The sequence below is a fragment of the Rhinopithecus roxellana genome, chromosome 1 (genome assembly GCF_007565055.1).
Source record: "Rhinopithecus roxellana isolate Shanxi Qingling chromosome 1, ASM756505v1, whole genome shotgun sequence".
NCBI classification, from domain to species: domain Eukaryota; kingdom Metazoa; phylum Chordata; class Mammalia; order Primates; family Cercopithecidae; genus Rhinopithecus; species Rhinopithecus roxellana.
The window spans coordinates 22,208,822-22,233,126 of NC_044549.1; the positions used below are offsets into that span (position 1 = coordinate 22,208,822).

The window sequence follows — 24,305 nt, forward strand, 5'->3', positions numbered from 1 at the left end:
AAATTATTGTTGGTTCTCTAGTTTCATTTGGTTCACAAAGAGAATAATTTACAAGTGAATTTCTGCATTAATCTCTCCTAAAATCATTTACTACTCCTCTAAAATTGCCTGTAGCCTCCCCACCTCTCTCTCCCCTGTGAAAAGTATTTAAGCTTCAACCATCTGACCCTTTTTTGAGTTTTCTTATTTTGTTGTATTTTTCCCCACGCTTATGCACATTAATTTGTTAGGCTTCTCTCTTGTTAACCTGTCTTTTGTTATAAGCATGTTGTCATGACTCTTGATGGGGAGGAAAGTGATCACCCCCTTTCCACCCCTTCATACTACACTACTTTTTCATTTCCTAACCCGTTTGTAGGAGGCTACTGAAGCTTGCATTAATTTCTTCAATAGATATTTATCCAGACTAGTATAATCCAGGTGCTGGGGAAACACTGGCGAACATGACAGGCACACCTCATGAAACTCACAGAACTGAAAGGTGAATGGATTACTATCTTCATCCTTTTTTTGTTTTGTTTTTTTTCCCTTACATACGTAGTCCTGCACATCCTTAACTTCTGCAGTGTGGTATATGGGGACTGGATCCGCTCCTAAACAGGTATGTGACTTCTCTGAGCTTTATCTTTTTCACTTAAAAATTGCAAGAATCGTCCAGGCGCGGTGGCTACTGCCTGTAATCCCAGCACTTAGGGAGGCTGAGGTGGGCGGATCACAAAGTCAGGAGATGGAGATCAGCCTGGCCAACATAGTGAAACCCCTTCTCTACTAAAAATACAAACAGCGGCACACACCTGTTGTCCCAGCTACTCAGTAGGCTGAGGCAGGAGAATCGCTTGAACCCAGGAGGCGGAGGTTGCAGTGAGTCGAGACCATGCCATTGCACTCCAGCCTGGGTGACAGAGTGAGAGACTCCATCCCCCCCAGAAAATATTACAAGCATCTATAAATACATAATCTCAAATAAAAATCTTCGCGTATACCTCCATTTTTAAAATGTTCTCTTTTCGCTGAGGAGGTGGAGGAGAGTCTCAAGGATTACCTCGAAAAGATCACAAGGAAAATGAAACAAACATGAATTAAGTACCTGTAAGATAGTTTCCTGGTTACTTTTACATACTTGATGATAAATGATGGCTCAGGGACTTCAACCTAGATCACAAAATCACCACACTGCCCTGCTTCTGTCATGGGAAACACATTTTGATACTTTCTTCATTCTTTCTCCACTCCCTAGACTTGAAGCCCGAGGTGTAATCCATCTGCAAATATTGAACACTTTTCATATATGAAACGCACAGTACAGTTTTAAAAACTGGGTCTCTGTTGTCAAGAACTTTTGAGCCATTCACAGACAACTGTTTAAAAACACACACACACAAACTGAGGGAAGTATGAAGTGACCAAATAATGGTATACAAAAATGATCTCATTTGAGCCCTATTACCACTCTTTGAGAAGGTACTATTATTATATCTCTTTTATAGAGAAGAAAAGGTAGGTCTGTAGGCAGTAAGCAAGTCTCTAGGTTACTCAAGCAGGAAAGGGCAAAACAGATTCAAATCCAAGTTGACTCCTAAGACTTTCTCTAACTATATATTGTAGAGCAAACCCAGAAATTCCAGTTCCCTAAGCAAGTAATAGACCCCATTTGGCTAGGAGGGCTGGATAAACACTGAGAAAGGGGGAAGATGAAACCGAAAAGGTAGGCTAGGGCCTAATGTAACTCACGGACTTCATTCTGCAGACTGTAGGAATCCACTAAAGGTTTCTTAGTAAAGCAAAAATTACTGCAGTCTGAACTTGACGTAGTAGTTTCTCAATTTGGTAGAAACACCCTGTAGAAAAAGTAGCTTTACAGTTGGCTACCTGACTTGGACAAATTACTCTCTCTGGCCTCAACTCTCACAGCTAATTGAGAGAATTCTATATTTGGACAATCGCGGTGATTAAACGAGTGTATGAAAGGCGTCTGAAGCTAGGGGGCGCTAGATAAACGCTGATTTCCCCTTTAAATAGGGAAAAAGAATGCGGGCTTTTTGTTTACATAGAGTTGGCAGGCATACGTTATCCAGCAAGGCCGGAACGGAAGACCCTCTCAGCCTCAGCTGCAACCACACCTGGGTATGCAGAAACCTTCTAAGATCCCAGCGTTTCCAGGGAGATGCTCCATTTCCCCTCACTTCTCCGGACGTGTCGCTGGACCATGAAGACCTCACTACCCTCTAATAAAGTCCGTAGCCAGCACTCCACTTAGACCGCCCAACCATCCCAGCTCTTCCTTCCGAGGCGGCTACTCAATGACATCACAGTCACTTCCGTTTCCGAAAGGGGGGGCCTCTTTTCATTCTTCGGGACCGCTCTAGGCCGCCACCACGCCGGCTGGCCCCAAAAACTCAATGGTTGCTGGGCGGGGTCGTGACGTCCTTGGCGTGGCTGCAAGGGAGGCCGCGGCGGGGAAAATGGCGGACGGGAAGGCGGGAGAGGAGAAGCCTGAAAAGTCGCAGCGAGCTGGAGCCGCCGGAGGTGAACACAACCCCAGCGTCGCGGGCAGCGTGGGATGCTCCGGGCCTTTCTTTGAGCTCCCCAGGGTGGGGGGAGTGGGGTGGGGCGAGAATGGGCGGACCTGGACCTCACCCGGCCAGGTGCTGGGCCCAGACCTGCCTCGGGCACGCCCGGTGCGGCCCGCTGGGCTCCTGGCCCATATCGCCTCCTTGCCGGGGGAGAAGTGGCCACCGTTCGTCACCTCCTGGCCCCAGCGGAGGCCCTGATTCCGAGGAGAAGGGAGATGGGCTCCAGAAAGGGAGACCGAACTCGGGGTGGGACCAGGAGCGGCGGTGCAGGAGCCGCTACCGCCACACCGGAGACGCATATCACACAAAACACACACACCGGAGACGCTCATGAGACAAAACATACACACAGTGCGAGCCACCGAGTAGTTGCCGCGGGAACTGGCCGCAGGCCGAGTTTCTGACGGTGCCGGCCTCTCACTTACACGCAGGAGTTAATTACGCTTGCTGCTCTCTTTCACTGAGGAGGTGGACAACTCCGGCCTGCTCTCTTTCCTTTACTTCCAAGTTTAATACTGCCCCTGTGACAGGGTGGGCCGAGGTGATGGAGGGGAAGAGGAGTGCCTTTGCCTGCCCTCTGGTTTAAGCTGTGGGGTCTAGGGCTAAGGTTTGCTTGCTTTTCTTTGGAGTATCTCCCTTAGGCTGTTGCCAGCTGACCGCTTGCCAGATACTTAGGCGACTAAATAGTCTAGCGTGACTCTTCCTGTATTTTGTTACGATGTTAAACTCAGGTTACAGCTATCCTTATTCTGTCCATTCCACTCCCTAAATTCGGGTCTTGTGCGTTAAGGAAAAGAAACATGTAATCTCTCCAGCCCTCTCTTTGCACTTAATAAGACAAGAGGCTTAACACGTGCGAGCTGTTTAAAATGTTTTTAGAATATTTTAAACATTATTCTCTATTCTGACCACCTCAGTTAATCATTCCGGAAATTATTTGAGAAAATAGAAACGATTAATAGCATATTAATAGGCCACTAGTAGACCTACTAACATGTTTCATGTGAATTGCCTTGGGAACAAAAATTATTGAAAAGATTAAGTGTAATGTTAATTACTTTGGACCCAGGATTTCCTTTTTAAAAAAACATGTACGGTTCTGTTAAGCTGAAACTCCATCTCTCTCTTTCCCCTCCCCACGCCCAGCTTTTTTGTTGTTGTTGTTGTTGTTGTTGTTGTTTTTTGACTAGTAAAATACCTTATGAAAGAACAATTTAAACTATCTACTACTTTCTCACTAGTGAATTTTTTTCCCAAAAAATTTGTCTTGGAAATTGTGGGATAAAATTACATAAAAATATTAAAGCAGTTTGAGGAAAAGCAAAAAAATTTAGAAGTAGTTTGAGGAAAAGCCTGAAGCATCTTACGTGTTGACTTTAAGGCCATCTCATTAACTGTCTTGACCGAGGGTAGCAGATGTGTTTAATGTGCTGTCAAAATGTACCTTGAATGTCATCATAAATCCACTGTATAATTTATCTGCCATTCTTTTAGTTGAGGGTTATTAGTTGTACAGTATGAATATTGATGTTTCCATTTTAGCATGTGGGGAGAAATAGTATAAAATTACTTTGCTAATTGGTATCAGAAAAATTATTATGGTCTTTTTCTTGGTAACTTAGAGTAAGTAATATCCCTTAACTTCTACATAATTTGTCTCCTTGTGGTTACAAGAAAGTAGTGCTGTTACATTTAAGCCATTTTTGAATGTCAGATATTTTTAATGAAATTGTGCAGAGGAATAATTAAAATATGTTATACCATGGATATTGCTAAATTGGTAATTTTGTGGCAGATAGTCACTTTTTTGAAAACACTGTCAAGTTTGTCTTACGGGCTTAACTAGAGAATGTTCTGAATTTTAATTCCTGGTTGAGCAGTCTACTGATTTGGAAGTATAAGTATTTTTTTATGAGTAGTTTCCATTAATTTTTTGTTGTTTTTTTTTGAGATGGAGTCTTGCTCTGTCGCCAGGCTGGAGTGCAGTGGCACAACCTCGCCTCACTGCAAACTCCACCTCCTGGGTTCAAGTGATTCTCCTGCCTCAGCCTCCCAAGTAGCTGAGGCTACAGGCGCGTGCCACCACGCCCAGCTAGTTTTTGTGTTTTTAGTAGAGATGGGGTTTCACCATGTTGGCCAGGATGGTCTTAATCTCTTGACCTCGTGATCCGCCTGCCTGGGCTTCCCGAAGTGCTGGGGTTACAGACGTGAGCCACCGCGCCTGGCCAACATTAATTTATGTCTGTGAGAGAAGCTACTTATTTGAACTCCCTGCTTTAGAGAATAGGGTAAAACTTTGGTAGTTTTTTTTCTCCACTCTTTGGTTATATCTGTGTAGCTCTTTGAAAAAATGTTGGGAGAAATAATGTTAGGAAAAATGTTGAAGAAGAGCTAGTCATACATAATCATGGCCATCTCAAACTTGTTTGGTTACACCAAGAACTGCGTCAATGAAATTGACATTTATTATGCCAGACGCTAGTAGGGTCTTGAACACCTTCTCATTTAGGCTGCACACCTCTGTGCATACTAGAGAGGTAGCTCTGCCCTTCTTTCAAAAAAGGAAGCAACCAGAATGCAAATGGATTATGAAGGGTACCCTTATGGACTTAAACTTTCTTATTAGGTAATTTTTTCTTTCTTTCTTTTTTTTTTTTTGAGATGAAGTCACGCTCTCTCGCCCAGGCTGAAGTGTAGTGGTGTGATCTCAGCTCACTGCAACCTCTGCCTCCTGGATTCAAGTGATTCTCCTGCCTCAGCCTCCGGAGTAGCTGGGATTACAGGCGCTCGCCACCTTGCCCATCTTAATTTGTATTTTTAGTAGAGACGGGGTTTTGCCACGTTGCCCAGGCTGGTCTCAAACTCCTGACCTCAGGTGATCCACCCGCCTCAGCCTCCCAAAGTGCTGGGATTACAGACGTGAGCCACTGTGCCCAGCTTACTAGGTAATTTTTTCAAAGTAACGTGCCTTTGTGCTCTAAGGCTCACCCCTCTCCAATTAGTCAATGAAAAAAAAAATGCTAGTACCATGTGTAATTTTATTTCATATTAATTATACGTTTTATTTGCTCAATACAAATTAGATAAAATTCCTTTTATTAAAATATTCCTTAGTAAAGAATCTAGTGATTTACTCTTTTATCCATGTTTTATGTTCTAAATTGATAAGTGATTTTCTCATTTTTAAAAAAACTGATCATGTATTTAGTCATTCTTTAGTGTATAGATGGTTTCTACATATAAAGCCAGCAGGTTTTTTGTATGTTTCTCTGTTCCAATGTGTAGAGCCAAAGAGATTTTTATTTTAACTATGTGTCAGTCACAGGAAAGTAGTTATTGTTTGGGTTTCACTATGAAATGTCATACTTTATTAGAACTACAAATAGAATACAGAATAAAATTAGCATAAGTGCTTTTAGTTATAAACTGAGACTCTGACAAAACTGCATCATACTCTTTTTCAAAGATATTCTGTGCTTTGTAAATTGAGTTCCATTTTTCAGCTATTGAATAGCAATCTTGATTCTTTAATTCTTCAGGTGCTTTTGTGATTTTATATATAAATAAGAGAATGGCACCTCAAGCAACCATGTCAGTGCTATCTTTGTCTCTTAGGGAAATCCCAAAACATAATCCTGCTTAATTTCCCTCCCCTATACTGACTTTACAACTTTTACTCCTTGTCCAAAGAGAATAAAGAGTTTCTTTTATTTTTCATCTAAACAGAATCAAATGTTTTGTTCAAAGTACTTATTAATCTAGAGACCCCATTATTCCAAAACTATATAGATCTAGATCTGTAGCCTCTGATCTTTAATCCTTTGCTTGTCAGTCTATTTGTGTTTGACTTTTTTTCTTCCCATTCTAACTCTGTGTCCTGCTTTCTTAACTGTTATCAAGGCCATCTTTTGGAGCATCTTCTTTTTCTCCATAAATAAACTCTTGATCCAGTGTAGCAGAATACATCCTATATGGTGAACGGGCAAACTGGGGAAAGAAAATAAAATTTTTAATGATCAGCCAGCCTTCTTCTGTCTTATCGCCTGATATGTTCTTAGTCTTACATAACAGACCCAAGGAAGTCAGAATGTGAACTAATTTCATCATTGACTTCATACAAACAGAAGCAAAATTAGCAAGACATTTTGCCTTCCAAACCTACATATGTATGCCTTCTACTGTTTGAAATTATGATTAACTCATCTTTCATGAAAAAATCTAACATATAAACCAAAGTAAGATTTTTTTTTAATAGTTCTTATGGGTAGCTTAAAACAGGTAATAACCAAATTGTCAGAGTAGAATTAAGAGGGAATGACCTTGAAGTTCCTTTTCAACTCCTAAGATTGAGATATACATGAGGAACACATCACTCAAGAAAATAACTAGGCTGTATTAACATTGTCATTTGGGAAATAATGGGCCTGTTTATAACTAGGTACTTTGTATGATTATTACTGCATTACTGAAGAATATTATAATTTGTTATCCAAGTGTATTCTTTTACCACGTGACTGATTTGCTCACAAACTACTAAGTGTAAAAGATGTTAGATAGATCTGATTTCTAAAAGCAAAATCCCACAAATAACCAGATTATTGTGCAAATTGTAGTGTTTAGTTGAAGGGTCTTTACTTTTTGTGAACTCTGTGTTTATAATTTTAAATTGCTCTGTATTTGATGCTAGTTAATTCATGGGAGCCTCTTCTACTGCCACACACTCTCAGTTCCTGCTGTATACTCTAACAAACAGTGGAAGAGACTGGTGGGTCAGTAGGTGACAACTGCAGAGGTATCTTCTTTATAACGATGCTTTTTGAGGTTGCTGCTCCCATCAATCTGCTAAGTAAAAATAGCTCATCTTGGTAAGTTGTTTCGACTTCACCAGGACCTGAAGAAGAAGCAGAAAAACCTGTGAAAACTAAGACTGTTTCTTCCAGTAATGGAGGGGAAAGTTCCAGTCGCAGCGCTGAGAAGCGATCAGCTGAAGAAGAAGCTGCCGACCTCCCAACAAAGCCTACAAAGATCTCCAAGTTTGGATTTGCCATAGGTAGTCAGACGACAAAGAAAGCATCAGCCATATCCATCAAACTTGGATCAAGTGTGAGTTGTTATTTCATATATGATGTTTATAATGGATCTTAAGGATTTGCTTTGGAAATGTGACATTTACTAGGTTATGGTAAATTAAGGGTGAAAAGGTACATTGTTTGAGAACTGATCTTTGACCTATGAACTTAGATGATCAGCGCCCTGTTTAAGAAGGATCTGAATGAATTTTATCTCAATAAAGCTGGTAAGAAACAAAGATTTGGAATATTAGAAGGAACAACTATTATAGGGAATATGATTTATAAAATAATAAACTTAGAATTTTTCTAAGTTGGCTGGGCACAGTGGCTCACACCTGTAATCTGAAAATTTTGGGAGGCCAAAGTGGGAGGATCATTTGAGCCCAGGAGTTTCAGACCAGTCTGGGCAACATGGCGAGATCTATCCCTACAAAAAATAAAAATCTTTTTTTTAAGTTGAGCAAGTCTTCTGAAAAATATTTTCAGAAAGATTTTCCAAAGTTTATTTTTTTGTCTTTCAGTGCCTGTAGTATTAAAAATAATACTGAGAAATCAGTTATTTGTATCTTAAAAGATTAATATTAGTAAGGTATTGCTTAGTAAGATCTACCTAATTATCTTACTTTGGAACTACAAATGGGTAGTCTTTTACAGGTCAATATTTGATCCTTTGTTTTAAGATGTAAGCCTTAGATTAATACTTATTAACCATGGAACCTCTGGAAGTGTTTGAAATATTAATTTGAAGCATATGAAGTTGTAGATATTTGTTTCTGACCTATATGAAAATTTCATAACCTTCAACCAAATGGATCTCTTATTTAAGGGAAAAGGAAGTTACTTAAATAGTGTATTGCTGTTGGCTTTGGAAAATGGTTACATTCTTGTGTGAGGAGAAAAATCCTGAAATTGCCTTTGAGTTGGTTATTTGTATCTGTGCTGTGAAAGTTAATGCTCAATTGCCAGATGTGTATAACTTTATTCTACATTAGATGTTTATTCAAAGATCTTAAAAATATGGTCTGGAGCAGTCAGTATATTTGGGCTATTCTCATTTTGCAAAGCTATTATTACTTAGAATCCCCACCCTCACTCTGCTCTGTTTTCCCTTTTTCTATTTCTATTTTTTTAAAAATTCAGTCTGGGGCTGGGCGCAGTGGCTCAAGCCTGTAATCCCAGCACTTTGGGAGGCCGAGATGGGCAGATCACGAGGTTAGGAGATCGAGACCATCCTGGCTAACACGGTGAAACCCTGTCTCTACTAAAAAATGCAAAAAACTAGCCAGGCGAGGTGGCGGGCGCCTGTAATCCCAGCTACTTGGGAGACTGAGGCAGGAGAAAGGCGTAAACCTGGGAGGCAGAGCTTGCAGTGAGCTGAGATCCGGCCACTGCACTCCAGCCTAGGCGACAGAGCGAGACTCCGTCTCAAAAGAAAAAAAATTGTCTGGCCGGGCGCGGTGGCTCAAGCCTGTAATCCCAGCACTTTGGGAGGCCGAGACGGGCGGATCATGAGGTCAGGAGATCGAGACCATCCTGGCTAACACGGTGAAACCCCGTCTCTACCAAAAAAATACAAAAATCTAGCCGGGCGCGGTGGCGGGCGCCTGTAGTCCCAGCTACTCGGGAGGCTGAGGCAGGAGAATGGCGGGAACCCGGGAGGCGGAGCTTGCAGTGAGCTGAGATCCGGCCACTGCACTCCAGCCCTGGCGACAGAGCCAGACTCCGTCTCCAAAAAAAAAAAAAAAAAAGAAAGAAAAAAAATTGTCTGAACAAAAAACATTGAGCTTATCACATCATTACTTCATTACTCTATTTCTGTATTTCAGCTGATTCTTTTTGTTTAATATGTACTTATAAAGCTTGTATAGACCTAACTGCATAAATATTTAATGTTTTTTGATAGGCAGTATATTAAATATATATTCTCAGGTGTACTTCTACTATAGATGGTCCCCTTGAGAATAGATTTTACTGTGCATGAACATAGTCCCTAAATCTAAATCCCTACTCTTTCTTTTTTTTAATTTATTTTTATTTTATTTTATTTTATTTTATTTTTATTTTGGAGATGGAGTCTCTTACTCTGTCATCCAGGCTGGAGTGCAGTGGCGCAATCTCAGCTCACTGCAACTTCTGTCTCCTGGGTTCAGGCGATTCTCGTGCCTCAGCCTCCTGAGTAGCTGGGACCATAGGCGCACGCCACCACGTCTGGCTAATTTTTGTATTTTTAGTAGAGAGTGGATTTCACCATGTTGGCCAGGCTGGTCTCAAACTCCTGACTTCAGGTGATCCGCCCACCTCGGCCTCCCAGAGTGCTGGAATTATGGGCATGAGCCACCGAGCTTGGCCCCTCTTTCTTTTTTTTTTTATTTTTTTAAGACAGTTTCACTCTCGTTGCCCGGACTGGAGTGTGGTGGTGCGATCTCAGCTCACCACAGTCTCTGACTCCGGGCTTCAAGTGATTCTCCTGCCTCAGTCTCCCGAGTAGCTGGGTTTACAGGCACGCACCACCACCCCCTGCTAATTTTGTATTTTCAGTAGAGACGGGGCTTCTCCATGCTGGTCAGACTGGTCTCGAACTCCCGACATCAGGTGCTCTGCCCGCCTCAGCCTCCCAAAGTGCTGGGATTACAGGTGTGAGCCACCGTGCCTGGCCTACTCTATAAATAATTGACATGATTACTGATTTCTGATAATTTGGGGTGGGAGGGTTATATTTTGAAAAAACTCATTAAAACCAGTAAAACTTTTTAGTTTTGGAAAACAAATCTGTTTTTATAAAATAAACTGCAAGACTGGGTGTGGTGGCTTACATCTGTGTTCCCAGCACTTTGGGAGGCCAAGGTGGGTAGATCACAAAGTCAAGAGATTGAGACCATCTTGGCCAACATGGTGAAACCCCATCTCTACTGAAAATACAAAAGTTAGCTGGGTGTGGTGGCATGCTCCTGTAGTCCCAGCTACTGGGGAGGCTGAGGCAGGAGAATCGCTTGAACCTGGGAGGCAGAGGTGCAGTGAGCCGAGATCACGCCACTGCACTCCAGCCTAGCGACAGAGTGAGACTCTGTCTCAAAAATAAAATAAGATAAACTACAGTGTAAACACAGTCTTATGGGGGGGTGAAGTGTAGAATATTGAGAAATAATTGAAAGTGCTGGATTGATTATATTATATGAAGATAGTTAATTTGCCAGCAAATGCTTATTTGTGTCCACGACATTAAATATATGACATCTTTAAAAATTAAGGGTGTTTCTAGAGTTACTGTGCATACGACTGAACATGTTGTATTCCTTCAAAAGAAAACACTATTTTTTAAAAAATGTGTGTGATATAAAAGAAGGGATGGAGGCCGGGCGCGGTGGCTCAAGCCTGTAATCCCAGCACTTTGGGAGGCCGAGACGGGCGGATCACGAGGTCAGGAGATCGAGACCATCCTGGCTAACACGGTGAAACCCCGTCTCTACTAAAAAATACAAAAACTAGCCGGGCGAGGTGGCGGGCGCCTGTAGTCCCAGCGCTACTCGGGAGGCTGAGGCAGGAGAATGGCGTAAACCCGGGAAGCGGAGCTTGCGGTGAGCTGAGATCTGGCCACTGCACTCCAGTCCGGGCGACAGAGCGAGACTCCGCCTCAAAAAAAAAAAAAAAAAAAAAAAAAAAAAAAAAAAAAAAAAAGAAGGGATGGTTAATTTTGTTTCAGCAGGTCAGAGAAGATTTTACTGATTAAGTGATCTTTGAGTTGGACTTAAATGTAGGCAGGAGCACAAGGGCATTTCATGCAAAGGCGGTTATGGTACATTGAGAAAATCATTAGTATTTGGACAGGGTTTGGTGGGGAAATATATTGGTAAACAGCCCCCAAAATTAGACCATGGGACAGAATTTAAGAACTTGTATTCCATAATGAGTCTCAAGACTTAAACAGATTTGCGTCCCAGAAGCATCATATGTGGTACCATATAGATGGTTAGTAGGAAGAGGATGCAGAAAGTGGGGGGGGCCAGGTGCAGTGGCTCATGCCTATAATTACAGCACTTTGGGAGGCTGAGGCAGGATTGCTTAAGCTCAGTAGTTTGAGACCAGGCTGGGCAACATAGTGAGACCTCTTCTCTACAAAAAATAAACAAGGTTGGGCGCGGTGGCTCAGGCTGCTAATCCCAGCACTTTGGGAGGCCAAATCGGTGGATCTCTTGAAGCCAGGAGTTCGAGACCAGCCTGGCCAACATGGCAAAACCCCATCTCTACTGAAAAATACAAAAAATTAGCCAGGCGTGGTGGCACACACCTGTAATCCCAGTTACTTGGGAGGCTGAGGCAGGAGAATTATTTGAACCCAGGAGGTGGAGGTTGTAGTGAGCTGAGATCATCCCATTTCACTCCAGTCTCGGTGACAGAGCAAGACTGTGTCTCGAAAAGAAGAAATGAGCCAGGCTTGGCAGGGTGCACCTATAGTCCCATCTCCTTGAGAGGCTGAGGTGGGAGGATCACTTGACCCAGGGAGGTCAAGGCTGCATTGAGACAAGACTGCACCACTGCACTCCATCCTGGGTGACAGAGTAAGACCTTGTCTCAAAAAAGAAAGAAAGAAAAGAAGGATCAGGAGATGTTTTTTGTTTTTTGTTTTTTTGAGACAGAGTCTCACTCTGTCACCCAGGCTGGAGTGCAAAGGTGTGATCTACAGGCGTGCATCACCACCATATCCAGCGTGTGTGTGTGTGTGTGTGTGTGTGTGTGTGTGTGTGTGTGTGTGTGTATTTTTAGTAGAGAGAGGGTTTCGCCATGTTGGCCAGGCTGATCTCGAACTCCTGACCTCAAGTGATCCACTTGCCTAGGCCTCCCGAAGTGCTGGGATTACAAGCATGAGCCTCTGCCTGGCCAGGAGATGTATTTCTGACAGTAGTCCCGGCAGGTAAATGCTAAGGATCTTAAGTTAGTGTGATGGCATGATTGAAAAGGCAGAGGGAGAATTAAGTTTACTTAATAGATGTCTAATCAATAGGACCTTACAAGTTGAGGAAAAGATTTTCTGGTTTGAGTACTTATGAACACTGTGAAACTAAAGTACCTAGGGGAGCTCCTAAGTGGAGCTGCCCAGTAGGCAGATAAAATTTTTTTTAGAGGTAAGGGACCTGCTGTGTTGAGCAGGCTGGCCTGGAACTCCTGGTCTCAAGCAGCCCTCCTGCCCCAGCTTCCCAGAGTGTTGAGATTGCAGACGTGAGCCACTGTGCCCGCCTGGGTATCTGTATCTTCTAAATGGGGAGCAGCAGGAAAGGGAGAGAGACAGAACAAAAGGTGGGAAAATTAGAAGAATAACCAATAAAAAGCAGTGTTACAGAAGCGAAGGAAAGGGTGTTTTTATTTTTTAATTTAATTTTTTTTTTTTTGAGACATTCTCACTCTGTCACCCAGGCTGGAATGCAGTGGCGTGCTCTTACCTCACTGCAACCTCTGCCTCCTGGGTTCAAGCGATTCTCCTGCCTCAGCCTTCCAAGTAACTGGGATTACAGGCGCTCACCACCACACCTGGCTGTTTTTTTCTATTTTTAGTAGAGAGCACCTTGGGAGGCTGAGGCGGGTAGATCACTTGAGGTCAGGAGTTCAAGACCAGCCTGGCCAACATGAAACCTCGTCTCTACTAAATATACAAAATAAATTCGCTGGGCATGGTGGCACACATCTGTAAATCCCAGCTATTCAGGAGGCTGAGGCATGAAAATCATTTGCACCCAGGAGGCACAGGCTGCAGCGAGCCGAGATTGTGCCACTGCACTCCAGCCTTGTCAATGGAGCAAGACTTTGTCTCAAAAACAAAAACAGAAAACATAGTATGAAGAGATGGTTTGTATTAATTATGTTTATAGGCCTAGGAGCAGAAAGCTGGCTAGTGCAGAAAGATGATTCATGATTCCTTTTATGCTTTCAAGGCACATTGTATTTAATGTTACTATGGGAAGGTATTACTAATCATTTTCTCTTGCCTGTACCAAGTACCCCTTAGGTAAGTGATATTGTAGATCCTAACTAGAAAATATTTTGTAGGAGGGCAACAAATGAACACCACAAGTTAGTAAAGTAAAACATACCTACTGATAATCCACATTTTTGAAAAGAGAGAATGGATTTGTCCAAAGTATTGAGTTTGTTACTATACAAATTTCTGTGGAAATATAAAGTTAAATCTTTCAAGATAAATTATTCATATCATTAAACAAGCTTGTATAAATGTTACTTACATGATATTCTTTTTAATGTTTCTTCTTCAGAAGCCTAAAGAAACTGTTCCAACTCTTGCTCCAAAAACTCTTTCAGTAGCAGCAGCTTTTAATGAAGATGAAGATGTAAGTTGATATCCAGTTTTGTTTTTTTACTTTAACCAGTTATTTAAGGAAGGTATTAGTGGCAAATTATAGGTTATAATAGTATTAATGAATTTTCTTTATAATAGTTTTTGTGTGTGTGTGTGTGTGACATCCATAAAAACTGGATGTTCTATTTTTGCATTTTATTTGGTTGTAGGATTATTTTAGAATATTGTTGACTTCGGGGGCAAGAAGCTTAAGGATGAAATCAACAAATGCTTATTATGAGTAATTTGTGCTAGGAAGTATGTAGGATCCAAAAAAAGAAAAATTAAATACTGTTGCCTTAATAATTTTTATAGTTGGGGTCTTCAGTAATGATACATTATGCATGCATTCAACTTTAAAAAGCCAACTGTTGGCTGGTCGTGGTGTCTCATGCCTGTAATCCTAGCACTTTGGGAGGCTGAGGCCAGTGGATCACTTGACGTCAGGAGTTCAAGACCAGTCTGGCCAATATGGTGAAACCCCATCTTGACTAAAAATACAAAAATTAGCCAGGCGTGGTGGCAAGCGCCTGTAATCCCAGCTACTCGGGAGGCTGAGGCAGGAGAATCACTTGAACCCAGGAGACGGAGGTTGCAGTGAGCCAGGATCACGCCACTGCACTTAAGCCTGGGCAACAGAGCAAGACTGTGTCAAAAAAAAAAAAAAAAAGCTATTGTGCGCACTTCCCATATCCCTAGGAGGGATAACAAATAGTGCAGGTGATTCTGCCAGAAGTTCAACTCAAAAAGCATGTGGTCCAGAATGAGCATGAGATGCTTATCTGACTGTCTCTTAGTCCCAGTTTCCTCATGCCCCTCACAATGTCGCTACCTTCCCATGTTATGAATGACAAGCGTAATTCTGACTGATGTTATGAAGTTTCAAGCGTAATTCTGACTGATGTTTTTGTGTTAGACTCTGACATTAAAAACCCCCACTCATGATGTGACGTCATTGTGTAGCAATTAAGTGTTTCAGGATACATCAGTAGTTGTTCCCAAAAGCATATGTGGGCGTATATTCGTGTGTGTGTGTGTGAGTGTGTGAGAGAGAGAGTCTCTCTTTGTTGCCTAGGCCGGAGAGCAGTAGCATAATCACAGCTCACTGTAGCCTTGACTTCCCAGGCTCAAGTGATCCTCCCACCTCAGCCCTCCAAGTAGCTGGACCATAGGCATGCCCCATGGTCAGCTAATTTTTGTATTTTTTGTAGAGTTTCACCATATTGCCCAGGCTGGTCTCAAACTCCTGGGCTCAAGTGATCCTCTGCCTTGGCCTCCCAACATGCTGGGATTACAGGTGTGAGCCACCACACAGCCATATGTTCTATGTGGATAAGACTTTTATATTCAGAGGACTGGAGTGATTTGGGAAGAATATATATGAAGTAGATACTAAAACATTAGGCAGGGTTTTAGTGAATCAAGTAACTTTCGTGGCCGGGTGCGGTGGCTCACGCCTGTAATCCCAGCACTTTGGGAGGCTGAGGCGGGCAGATCACCTGAGGTCAGGAGTTTGAGACCAGCCTTAACATAGAGAAACCCTGTCTCTACTAAAAATACAAAATTAGCCAGGTGTGGTGGTACATACCTGTAATCCCAGCTACTCAGGAGGCTGAGGCAGGAGTATTGCTTAAACCTGGGAGGCGGAGGTTGCGGTGAGCCGAGATCGCACCATTGCAGCCCAGCCTGGGCAATAAGAGTGAAACTCCATCTCAAAAAAAAAAAAAAAGATATACTTTTGTAAGCCAGGCTATCAATTTTCAAGTCACAAGTAGTAAATACCGAGTAGCTGCATTTGACTCAACTGGAGAGTTTTGTAGAGGAATTTTGAGCAAGGATAAATATGGAATGATAGAAGCCCAAATCAATAAGCAGAAAATGACTACAGTCATCAGTATATTCTCTCTCAGACTTTCACTCATTCTATCCATTTGAGTGCTTTCTGTATGTTAGCCACTGTGATGTTATAAAGATAAATCAGAAACGTTCACCTAGGAACTCAACCTAGTAGGGCAGACTTAAATGTAAAACAGTACAAGATAAAAATCTAAAGTACCTGAATAAATGATACTGTGGAAATTGAGAAAAGGAGTAAAGGCCAGATACTAGATGCAGCAGCATGTGAAAGACCACTAGACTGGCAGTTGGAAGAACTGAATTAAGTTTGAGAAGCACTGACTTAAATAATATTTAAAGTTCTTGGCATCTCTAACAATCTTAAGAAATTGGGTACCATTTGATTCAACCCATTCAGATATGTGCAGATTGTAGGAGGGAAGAATAATACAGGATGCAGGGAATACATACAAAAGTGCAGAGGTTGGAAATTGTAAGCACCTACATTACAACAATGGCTTACTTCGAATGCCTAACAATTTGAATATCTTTTCACATTATTTTACCCTTAATTTGTGAGTTGTGTGATATATTTATTCATATTTTGAAAATGGAGAAATTGACCAGACGTGGTGGCTCACGCCTGTAATCCCAGTACTTTGGGAGGCTGAGATGGGTGGATCACGAAGTCAGGAGATGAAGACCATCTGGCTAATATGGTGAAACCCTGTCTCTACTAAAAATACAAAAAATTAGCTGGGCGTGGTGGCATGAGCATGTAATCCCGGCTACTTGGGAGGCTGAGGCAGGAGAATCGGTTGAACCCAGGAGGTAGAGGTTGCAGTGAGGCAAGATCGCGCCACTGCACTCCAGCCTGGGCAACAGAGCAGGACTCCATCTCCAAAAAAAATGAAAATGGAGAAATCAAGTATGCCTGAGCACATGCCAGTGCACACACATGTTGTCTTTTAGGTCTTCTGGTTTCTTGTTCTTTGCATCATACCCTACTGCTTTCCCTGCTTTTAAATAAATTTCGGGTGCATTTAGACAACGTTCATTCTGCTGTGACAGTAATAAAGGATAAACTGTCTCATAGATTTCAAAAACACATGTATCTGAAATCTTCCTTTTTTTTTTTTTTTGGAGATCATAATTAAGTAACCTTAGGTATATATTTGAGTTTGAAATATACTGAACAAAGAGGGTAGCCACTTAATTAGTTAATTTTGAAATTTTAAAATATTTTTCCAGTTGTTACATATGTGTAGTCTCCTTTAATTTGGACAAATTCTTGAGTCTTTGTATTTCATGGTGTTAACATTTTTGAAGAGTACAGGCCAGTTATTTTGTATAAACCCCCTCAATTTGGATTTGTCTGATGTTTCCTCATGATTAGTTTCATGTTTCTTACTTTAGGCACAGATACCACAGAAGTGATGCCAAGTTATCAATGCATCATATCGGGGAGTACATGCGGCCAATATACCCCATCACTAACAGTGTTAACTTCGATCATTTGGTTAAAGTGCTGCCTGCCAGATTTCTTCACTGTCAAATTACTATTCTACCTTTTGTAATTGAAATTTATTTTGTGGGGATAGGCTTTGAGAATATGTGAAAATAATATGATTGAGAACGTTTACTCACTAGTGTTAACGTCTGTTGATGATTCTCGCCAGAATTATATGATAAGGTTTGCCAAATGATGATTTTTCTGATTCCGTCATCCTTTCTGCATCTATTAACTGTCTATTACTGTAAGGAAGAGCTTCTTATCACACTTAAATTTTATTTATTTAACTGTATACTCATGGAATCTTACTTTATTCAATAGTTTATAATGCTCAGATTGTCACAGATTTAACCAGTAGAAGCCCCTTTAAGCTGGATCAACACCCTTTTAAAAAGTAGTAGTCAGCTAAGCAGCAGCATTTATATGTGAAAATTTACGTTTGAAAGGAACTTTCCCCACAATTTTCAACAACTATAAGCATAGAAAAAGTAAGAAATGAGCTCTCTTTTTCTCTTTTTTTTTTCCGAGACAGAGTTTCGCTCTTGTCACCCAGGCTGGAATGCAGTGGCATGATCTCAGCTCACTGCAACCTTTGCCTGCTGGATTCAAGCAATTCTCCTGCCTCAGCCTCCTGAGTTAGCTAGGATTACAGGCACGCACCACCACACCTGGCTAATTTTTTGTATTTTTAGTAGAGATGGGGTTTCACCATGTTGGCCAGGCTGGTCTTGAACTCCTGACCTCAGGTGATCCACGCACCTCTGCCTTCCAAAGTGCTAGGATTACAAGTGTGAGCTACCGCACCCAGCCAGGAATGAGCTTTCAAGATGTCTTTATTGTAATAGATATTTTTGAGGAGCAGTACATTAAAGTGGTTAAGAACCTTTGCTTTGGTGTCAAACTCTTTTGCTGTTCATTCGCTTTGTTTCCTTGAGTGAGTTAACTTTGTTACCTCACCTGCAAAATATGAATGATGATAATCTTACCTCCCTCATGCGATTATGTTAGGATTTTTAAGAGATAGGACATATAAAAACATTTAACACGATGTGTAGCATTTAGTAGCTAAATGGTTTTAGTTCTAGAATGTTTGTTTTTTCAGCAGTTTTTTTTTTCTTTATGCAAAATCAGCACCCTAGAAGACAGGCATTTATTTTTTAAATGTAGTTAAGGTAAATAACTCACTAATTTTCTCCTTTTATCAAAATTTACAGTAGTGAAAATGCTAAAAGACTTAGATATAAAATTTAGCATATTAGTAATCAGGAATTTAATAAGTTTGTATGCAGTTATCGTGGTTTACTTACTTTTTCTTTAGAGTGAACCAGAGGAAATGCCTCCAGAAGCAAAGATGAGGATGAAGAATATTGGAAGGTATTATAATTTTTCATAAATATTATAGAAAGTTACAAAGGTGAATTAAGAACAAAAATAACCTGCACATGATTTCTTAGAGTTCAGATTTTTCTTTTTTGTTGTTGTTTATATTTTTTTAATTGTTTTCTTTTTTTGGCAAGCACTAACATAAAGGAATGTTGAGGCTTTTCTTGTGCATTTGGGCAGAACAGTTTTTAAAAGCATTTTCTGTGTACCAGATGATTAATTAGGATTTTGAAGATGAGTAAGACATGGATCAATCCTCATGAAGAAAGATAACTGTAATTATTCTGTGAACTATCGCTGATCTTATTTAGTCTCGCAGTTAGAGAAAATGAGTATCATAAGACATAACAATATTTTAAGACTACTTCTTGACTGGGTCTTACTCTGTTGCCCAGGCTGGAATGCTGTGGCACAATCACAGATCACTACAGCCTTGATCTCCCACGCTCAAGCGACCCTCCCACCTCAGCCTCTCAAGTAGCTGGGACCACAAGCATATGCCACCACACCCAGCTGATTTTTTTTATTTTTAGTAGAGACAGGGTCTCACTGTGTTGCCCAGCCTGGTCTCTTAACTCCTGAGTTCAAGTGATTTCCCCACCTCAGCCTCCCAGAGTGCTGGGATTACAGGTGTAAGCCACCACGCCCAGCCTGTTTTTTCAAATAAGAAATAGCTATGAGAAATGTTTCTGATTTCAAAATTTTTCCTGGTACAAAACAAATGGCTTTCAGTCACTTCAGTTTTTTTAAAAAATTTTAAGTAGAGACAGGATCTTGCTATATTGCCCAGGCTGGTCTCAAACTCCTGGCCTCAAGCAGTCCTGCCTCAGCCTCCCAGAGTGTTGGGAGTATAGGTGTGAGCCACCATACCCAGCCACTTCACTTATGATATCATTTCTACCACTTTATCTTACATTTCTTTTTTTCTTTAATGACTTAGATGCCAAATACCAAAATAAGACAAATGAAAGTATTTTAATTTTCTCTATTGTTGCTGTTGTCATGGAGATAACATTAATTTTACGTTAACATGATGTTCAGTTTCCTGTCTGTATGCATTAGTGGATAGCTTAGAGATTAGTAAGAAAGTTTTTCAACCCTATACTGTGTCCCCATTTCTTCCAAATGTATGAACCCACAAAGAACTGAGTGCTAAATCTTTTTCTTTTTCCTAATTAATTACCAGTATGATAATGCTAAGTGCTAAATCTATACACAGGCATAAGTTTTCAGACTTCCATTATGTGATTCAAGTAGAGTCAGTCCCATTGGGTACCTGCATGCCTTCCTTTCATACTGAGCTTAAAGTTGGAAGTACATGTGATGTTGTTGTCTTGCCTAAACACCTAGCACATATATTAATATATTTAAACATAAATAATTGAAGCAGAAGTTCACAAAATGACACTGAACCTTTGTATGTGTAATATATCTTCATGTTTTTCTTCTATTTCATTTTTTACAAATGCTGGTGGCCAGCTATCACATTGACTTCATAATAGTATTAATAGGTTACAGGCAACCGGTTTTTTTTTTTGTTTTGTTTTGGTTTTGGTGGGGTTTTGTTTTGTTTGTTTTTTTAAGATAGGATCTAGCTCTGTCACTCAGGCTGGAGTGCAGTGGTGTGATCATAGCTCACTGCAGCCTTGACTTCCTGGGCTCAGGCAATCCTCCCACCTCAGCCTCCTGAGCAGCTGGAACCACAGGTGCACACCACCACACCTGACTGATTTTTTAATTTTTTGTAGAGACAGGGTCTCACCATGTTGCTCTGGCTGGGAGGCAACAGTTTTTAAAACTAGTGGTTGCCACACTTAGCTGTGTATCAGAATTACCTTAAATGTTTGTTAAAACTACAGATTTATCCCCACCCCCAGTTTAGGCCTGCTGGATCTGAAATTCTAGAACTGTGTCTGTGAAGTGTTTGTTTGTTTTTTTGTTTGTTTGTGATGAAGTCTTGCTCTGTTGCCCAGGCTGGAGTGCAGTGGCGTGATCTCGGCTCACTGCCACCTCTGCCTCCCAGGTTCAAGCAGTTGTCCTGCCTTAGCCTCCCAAGTAGCTGGGACTACAGGCATGTGCCACCAAGCCTGGCTAATTTTTGTGTTTTTAGTAGAGACAGGGCTTCACTATGTTGGCCAGGCTGGTCTCAAACTCCTGACCTCAGGTGATCCACCTGCCTCGGCCTCCCAAATTGCTGGGATTACAGGCATCAGCATTGTGCCTGGCCTGTGAAGTGTATTTTTAAAAAGCTCTGTAGGGGCTTCCAGTGTTCAGTCTGTGTTTATAATAGGTGCTAAACAAACCTGTATTGAATGAATCAAAATCATAACCTGAAAGGCTTTATATAGCATTTTAAATAAATTTTCTTTCTTTTAATGCAGGGATACACCAACATCAGCTGGACCAAACTCCTTCAATAAAGGAAAACATGGGTTTTCTGACAACCAGAAGCTGTGGGAGCGAAATATAAAATCTCATCTTGGAAATGTCCATGACCAAGACAATTAAATGATGTTTTGAAATTGGGGTGTGGGGTGGGTGTAAAGTTAAAAGGAACAGTTTCCTTTTTTAAAGAATGGTATAAGACTATCTTTGGAGCCGCTTTTTTTTTCTTTTTCATTTTTTTAAAAGATTGAGTGGTACACTAATAAATGAGAGTTTGAAATTAGAGGTAATTTATGTTTTATATACAGATTTCAAGACATTTGCTAATTTTGTAGTTTCATGTGATTAGTTTCCAAAGGTTACAGATAATAAAGAAATCAGAAATGGTACCTTTTTAAGAATTGCATATTTTTTTAGACACAACTATTAGCACATTAAGAGGGAAGCAAAAAGTTATTGTCTATTTAAAACTGCAAGCAGTTACTCTCTTAACTCCCTTATTACCCAAACTTGTCTGGCTCCCAGGAACAGCCTTATAGAGAGAGGGAGTATTGTATTGGGAGGAAAATGTTACTGAACTATTCACTGAAAGTAAATTTAGATAAAATACAGCTTTTTTCCTTATGGGCATTTGTTTTGTTTCAAGTCATCATAAACAAGGTATTGCATTGCTATCAGTGGATACAGATGCTTAGCTCTTAAAAGAATTTTTTTTTTTAATGTAAACTGTTGAATATTTGAAATAGCCCACTTCACCTTAATGGGTCTTGTCTATCTTCATTAGTCTTCAAAGAAAAACCATTTGCTACCAAAGTAAATCAGTATTTTGAATGTGCTTCTCTTGTTTTTTGTTTATTAGCTAGTTCCTGTAAGCATTTCCACCAGAACTTGAGGCAAATCATAAGGAAGCTGTTTCTTTTAAAACACAAACCACCACCAAAAATTTAAATGTACATATTGCTTAAATATTTGGCTGTTTTTATTTTTAAAAGGTATAAACACCAAAAAAAAAAAATAATAACATTGTATGAAGATGGAAAACAAGAAGATGCACTTTCTGTAGCCTTGTCTAAGGATTTAAATTACTAACTTGTGAACTCCAATTTGAATTGAACTTAACTATCAGCTTTCTTACTAGTAAAATTGTATGGTTTATGTTAAATGCGTACGTATTGACCAGCGGCCTCTGAAAAAGCACATTTTAGATACTGAAATTGAAGGAAAGAAAATGCATCTTCAAACATTTTTTGGAATCTCACCACATGTACTTTGTTAGATTTGTGTATTGTAGGGTGTTTGTTTTGTATTTTTGTATTGTATATGAACTTTTTTTTAAATGTGACAGTTAAACACATCTTTAAAAGCATAGTCACAGACAAAAGAAGCATACAGTATAAAAATTTCCTTGAAAACTCCTACAATATTATATTTGGAGGCAGCTTCAGATTGTTTTATTGGTGGTAACTGCTTGCTGAGGTCTTTTAGTTGGTAATAACTCCAGAGAAGCAGCCTGTGTATATTCCTAACATTTTGTTCACTAGCATTTAAGTTTAGAATAAGCCCAAGTAAAACGATGGAAATGTATATAGAACTCTTAGTTCTTACATGATTTAATTATATCAAGATACATGAATTTAACTTACTTTAATGTAGGCAAACTATCCTTTTTTTGTCCATTTTCCTATTTGTTAAAATAACATACCTCTCCTACGTATTATTTTCTTGACCCAAATGAAATATTAACCTAAGGTCAAGCTGGGAGAGAGAAATGACTGAGATGAATGTCTTTACTAAAGTACCAATAAATTTGTCAAACTCAATAGTGTGTTTACTTTCTATTCCATTTAATTGTTGCTTACTGGTTTTTGTTTTTAAAGTTAAGACAAATGTCAAGTGTTGCTCTTGTTCGTATTGTTGACCAAAGTAATGGGGGATTTAAAATTCTGAATTACTAGTGTCTGCCTAGCTCAGCACCGAGTTCTATAGCATTACAGAATCTCAGACTGAAGAAGACTTAATCCTCCTCCAGTGCCAAAGGATTGTCTGTCCTGTCCTTTAGAAAATCAAGACTTAATCCTCCAGTGCCAAAGGATTGTCTGTCCTGTGCTTTAGATAATCTTGCCAAAGCTTTTCTTTGACAATCACTAAATATTAGAAAGTTCTTTTTTTTTTTTTTTTCTTTTTTTTTTTTTGAGACAGTCTCACTCTGTTGCCCAGGCTGGAGTGCAGTGCAGTGGCACGATCTCGGCTCATTGTAACCTCTGCCTCCTGGGTTCAAGCAATTCTCATGTCTCAGCCTCCCAAATAGCTGGGACTACAGGCGCATGCTACCACACCCGGCTAATTTTTGTACTTTTAATAGAGACAGGGTTTCACCATATTGGTCAGACTAGTCTCGAACTCCTGACCTCAGGTGATCCACCTACCTTAGCCTCTCAAAGTCCTGGGATGACAGGCGTGAGCCACTGCGCCCAGCCTAGAAGCTTTTCTTTTACTGGTGTCTTCTGTCCATTAACCCTACAAATGGATTTAGACCATAAAGAAGAAAAAATGTAATCTCACTTATACTTAATGGCTTTCTTCAAATATTTGAAGTTTCTTTCTTTTTTTTTTTTTTTGAGATGGAGTCTCGCTCTGTCGCCCAGGCTGAAGTGCAGTGGTGGGATCTCAGCTCACTGCAAGCTCTGCCTCTCGGATTCACACCATTCTCCTGCCTCAGCCTCCCGAGTAGCCGGGACTACAGGTGCCCACCACCACACCCGGCTAATTTTTTTGTATTTTTAGTAGAGACAGGGTTTCACCTTGTTGGCCAAGATGGTCTCGATCTCCTGACCTTGTGATCCACCTGCCTCAGCCTCCTAAAGTGCTGGGATTACAGGCGTGAGCTACCGCACCCAGCTTGGTCTACCATAATTTTTTTTAACCCCAACATAACATGAACATGCCAACTGACCAAAATCAGTGTCAGATTTATACTTTTTTTAGCAGATCTGTACTTTTTTAGCAGATTTATACTTAATTTTTTATATATAGAAAGGTTATTTTTCCTATAGCTCTATTCCCTTTTCCTCACATTTGTATTATTATTATTATTATTATTATTATTATTATTTGAGACAGAGTTTCGCTCTGTCACCCAGACTGGGGTGCATTGGTGCAATCTTCATTCTGTACAACCTCTGCCTCCTGGGTTCAAG

At 40.5% G+C, this 24,305-nt stretch overlaps 1 protein-coding gene across 5 annotated transcripts; it reads left to right on the forward strand.

Moving 5' to 3' along the window:
• The first annotated feature begins 2,345 nt into the window (after positions 1-2,345).
• PCNP (PEST proteolytic signal containing nuclear protein) lies at positions 2,346-22,956 on the forward strand. 5 transcript variants are annotated; one of them, XR_004059976.1, is made up of 5 exons: positions 2,346-2,526; positions 7,514-7,676; positions 13,909-13,983; positions 18,659-18,714; positions 21,105-22,956. XR_004059976.1 is itself a non-coding variant. In XM_030940304.1 (5 exons), the coding sequence occupies exons 1-5, from the start codon at positions 2,400-2,402 to the stop codon at positions 21,229-21,231; spliced, it is 600 nt and encodes a 199-aa protein (XP_030796164.1). In that variant the 5' UTR covers positions 2,346-2,399; the 3' UTR covers positions 21,232-22,956. The 5 variants fall into 5 exon arrangements, 4 of the variants coding, with proteins under 4 accessions (XP_030796164.1, XP_030796169.1, XP_030796176.1 ...); XM_030940304.1 differs by having other exon boundaries at positions 7,462-7,676; XM_030940316.1 differs by lacking the exon at positions 2,346-2,526 and adding an exon at positions 5,467-5,518.
• Positions 22,957-24,305: the final 1,349 nt, after the last annotated feature.

Excerpts from the sequence above, each read along its gene's own strand:
- PCNP (XM_030940304.1), top strand. The coding sequence starts at position 2,400 with ATGGTTGCTGGGCGGGGTCGTGACGTCCTTGGCGTGGCTGCAAGGGAG. Across the intron at positions 2,527-7,461 it reads GCGAGCTGGAGCCGCCGGAG|GACCTGAAGAAGAAGCAGAA; the intron begins GTGAACACAACC and ends CGACTTCACCAG. Across the intron at positions 7,677-13,908 it reads CCATCAAACTTGGATCAAGT|AAGCCTAAAGAAACTGTTCC; the intron begins GTGAGTTGTTAT and ends TTTCTTCTTCAG.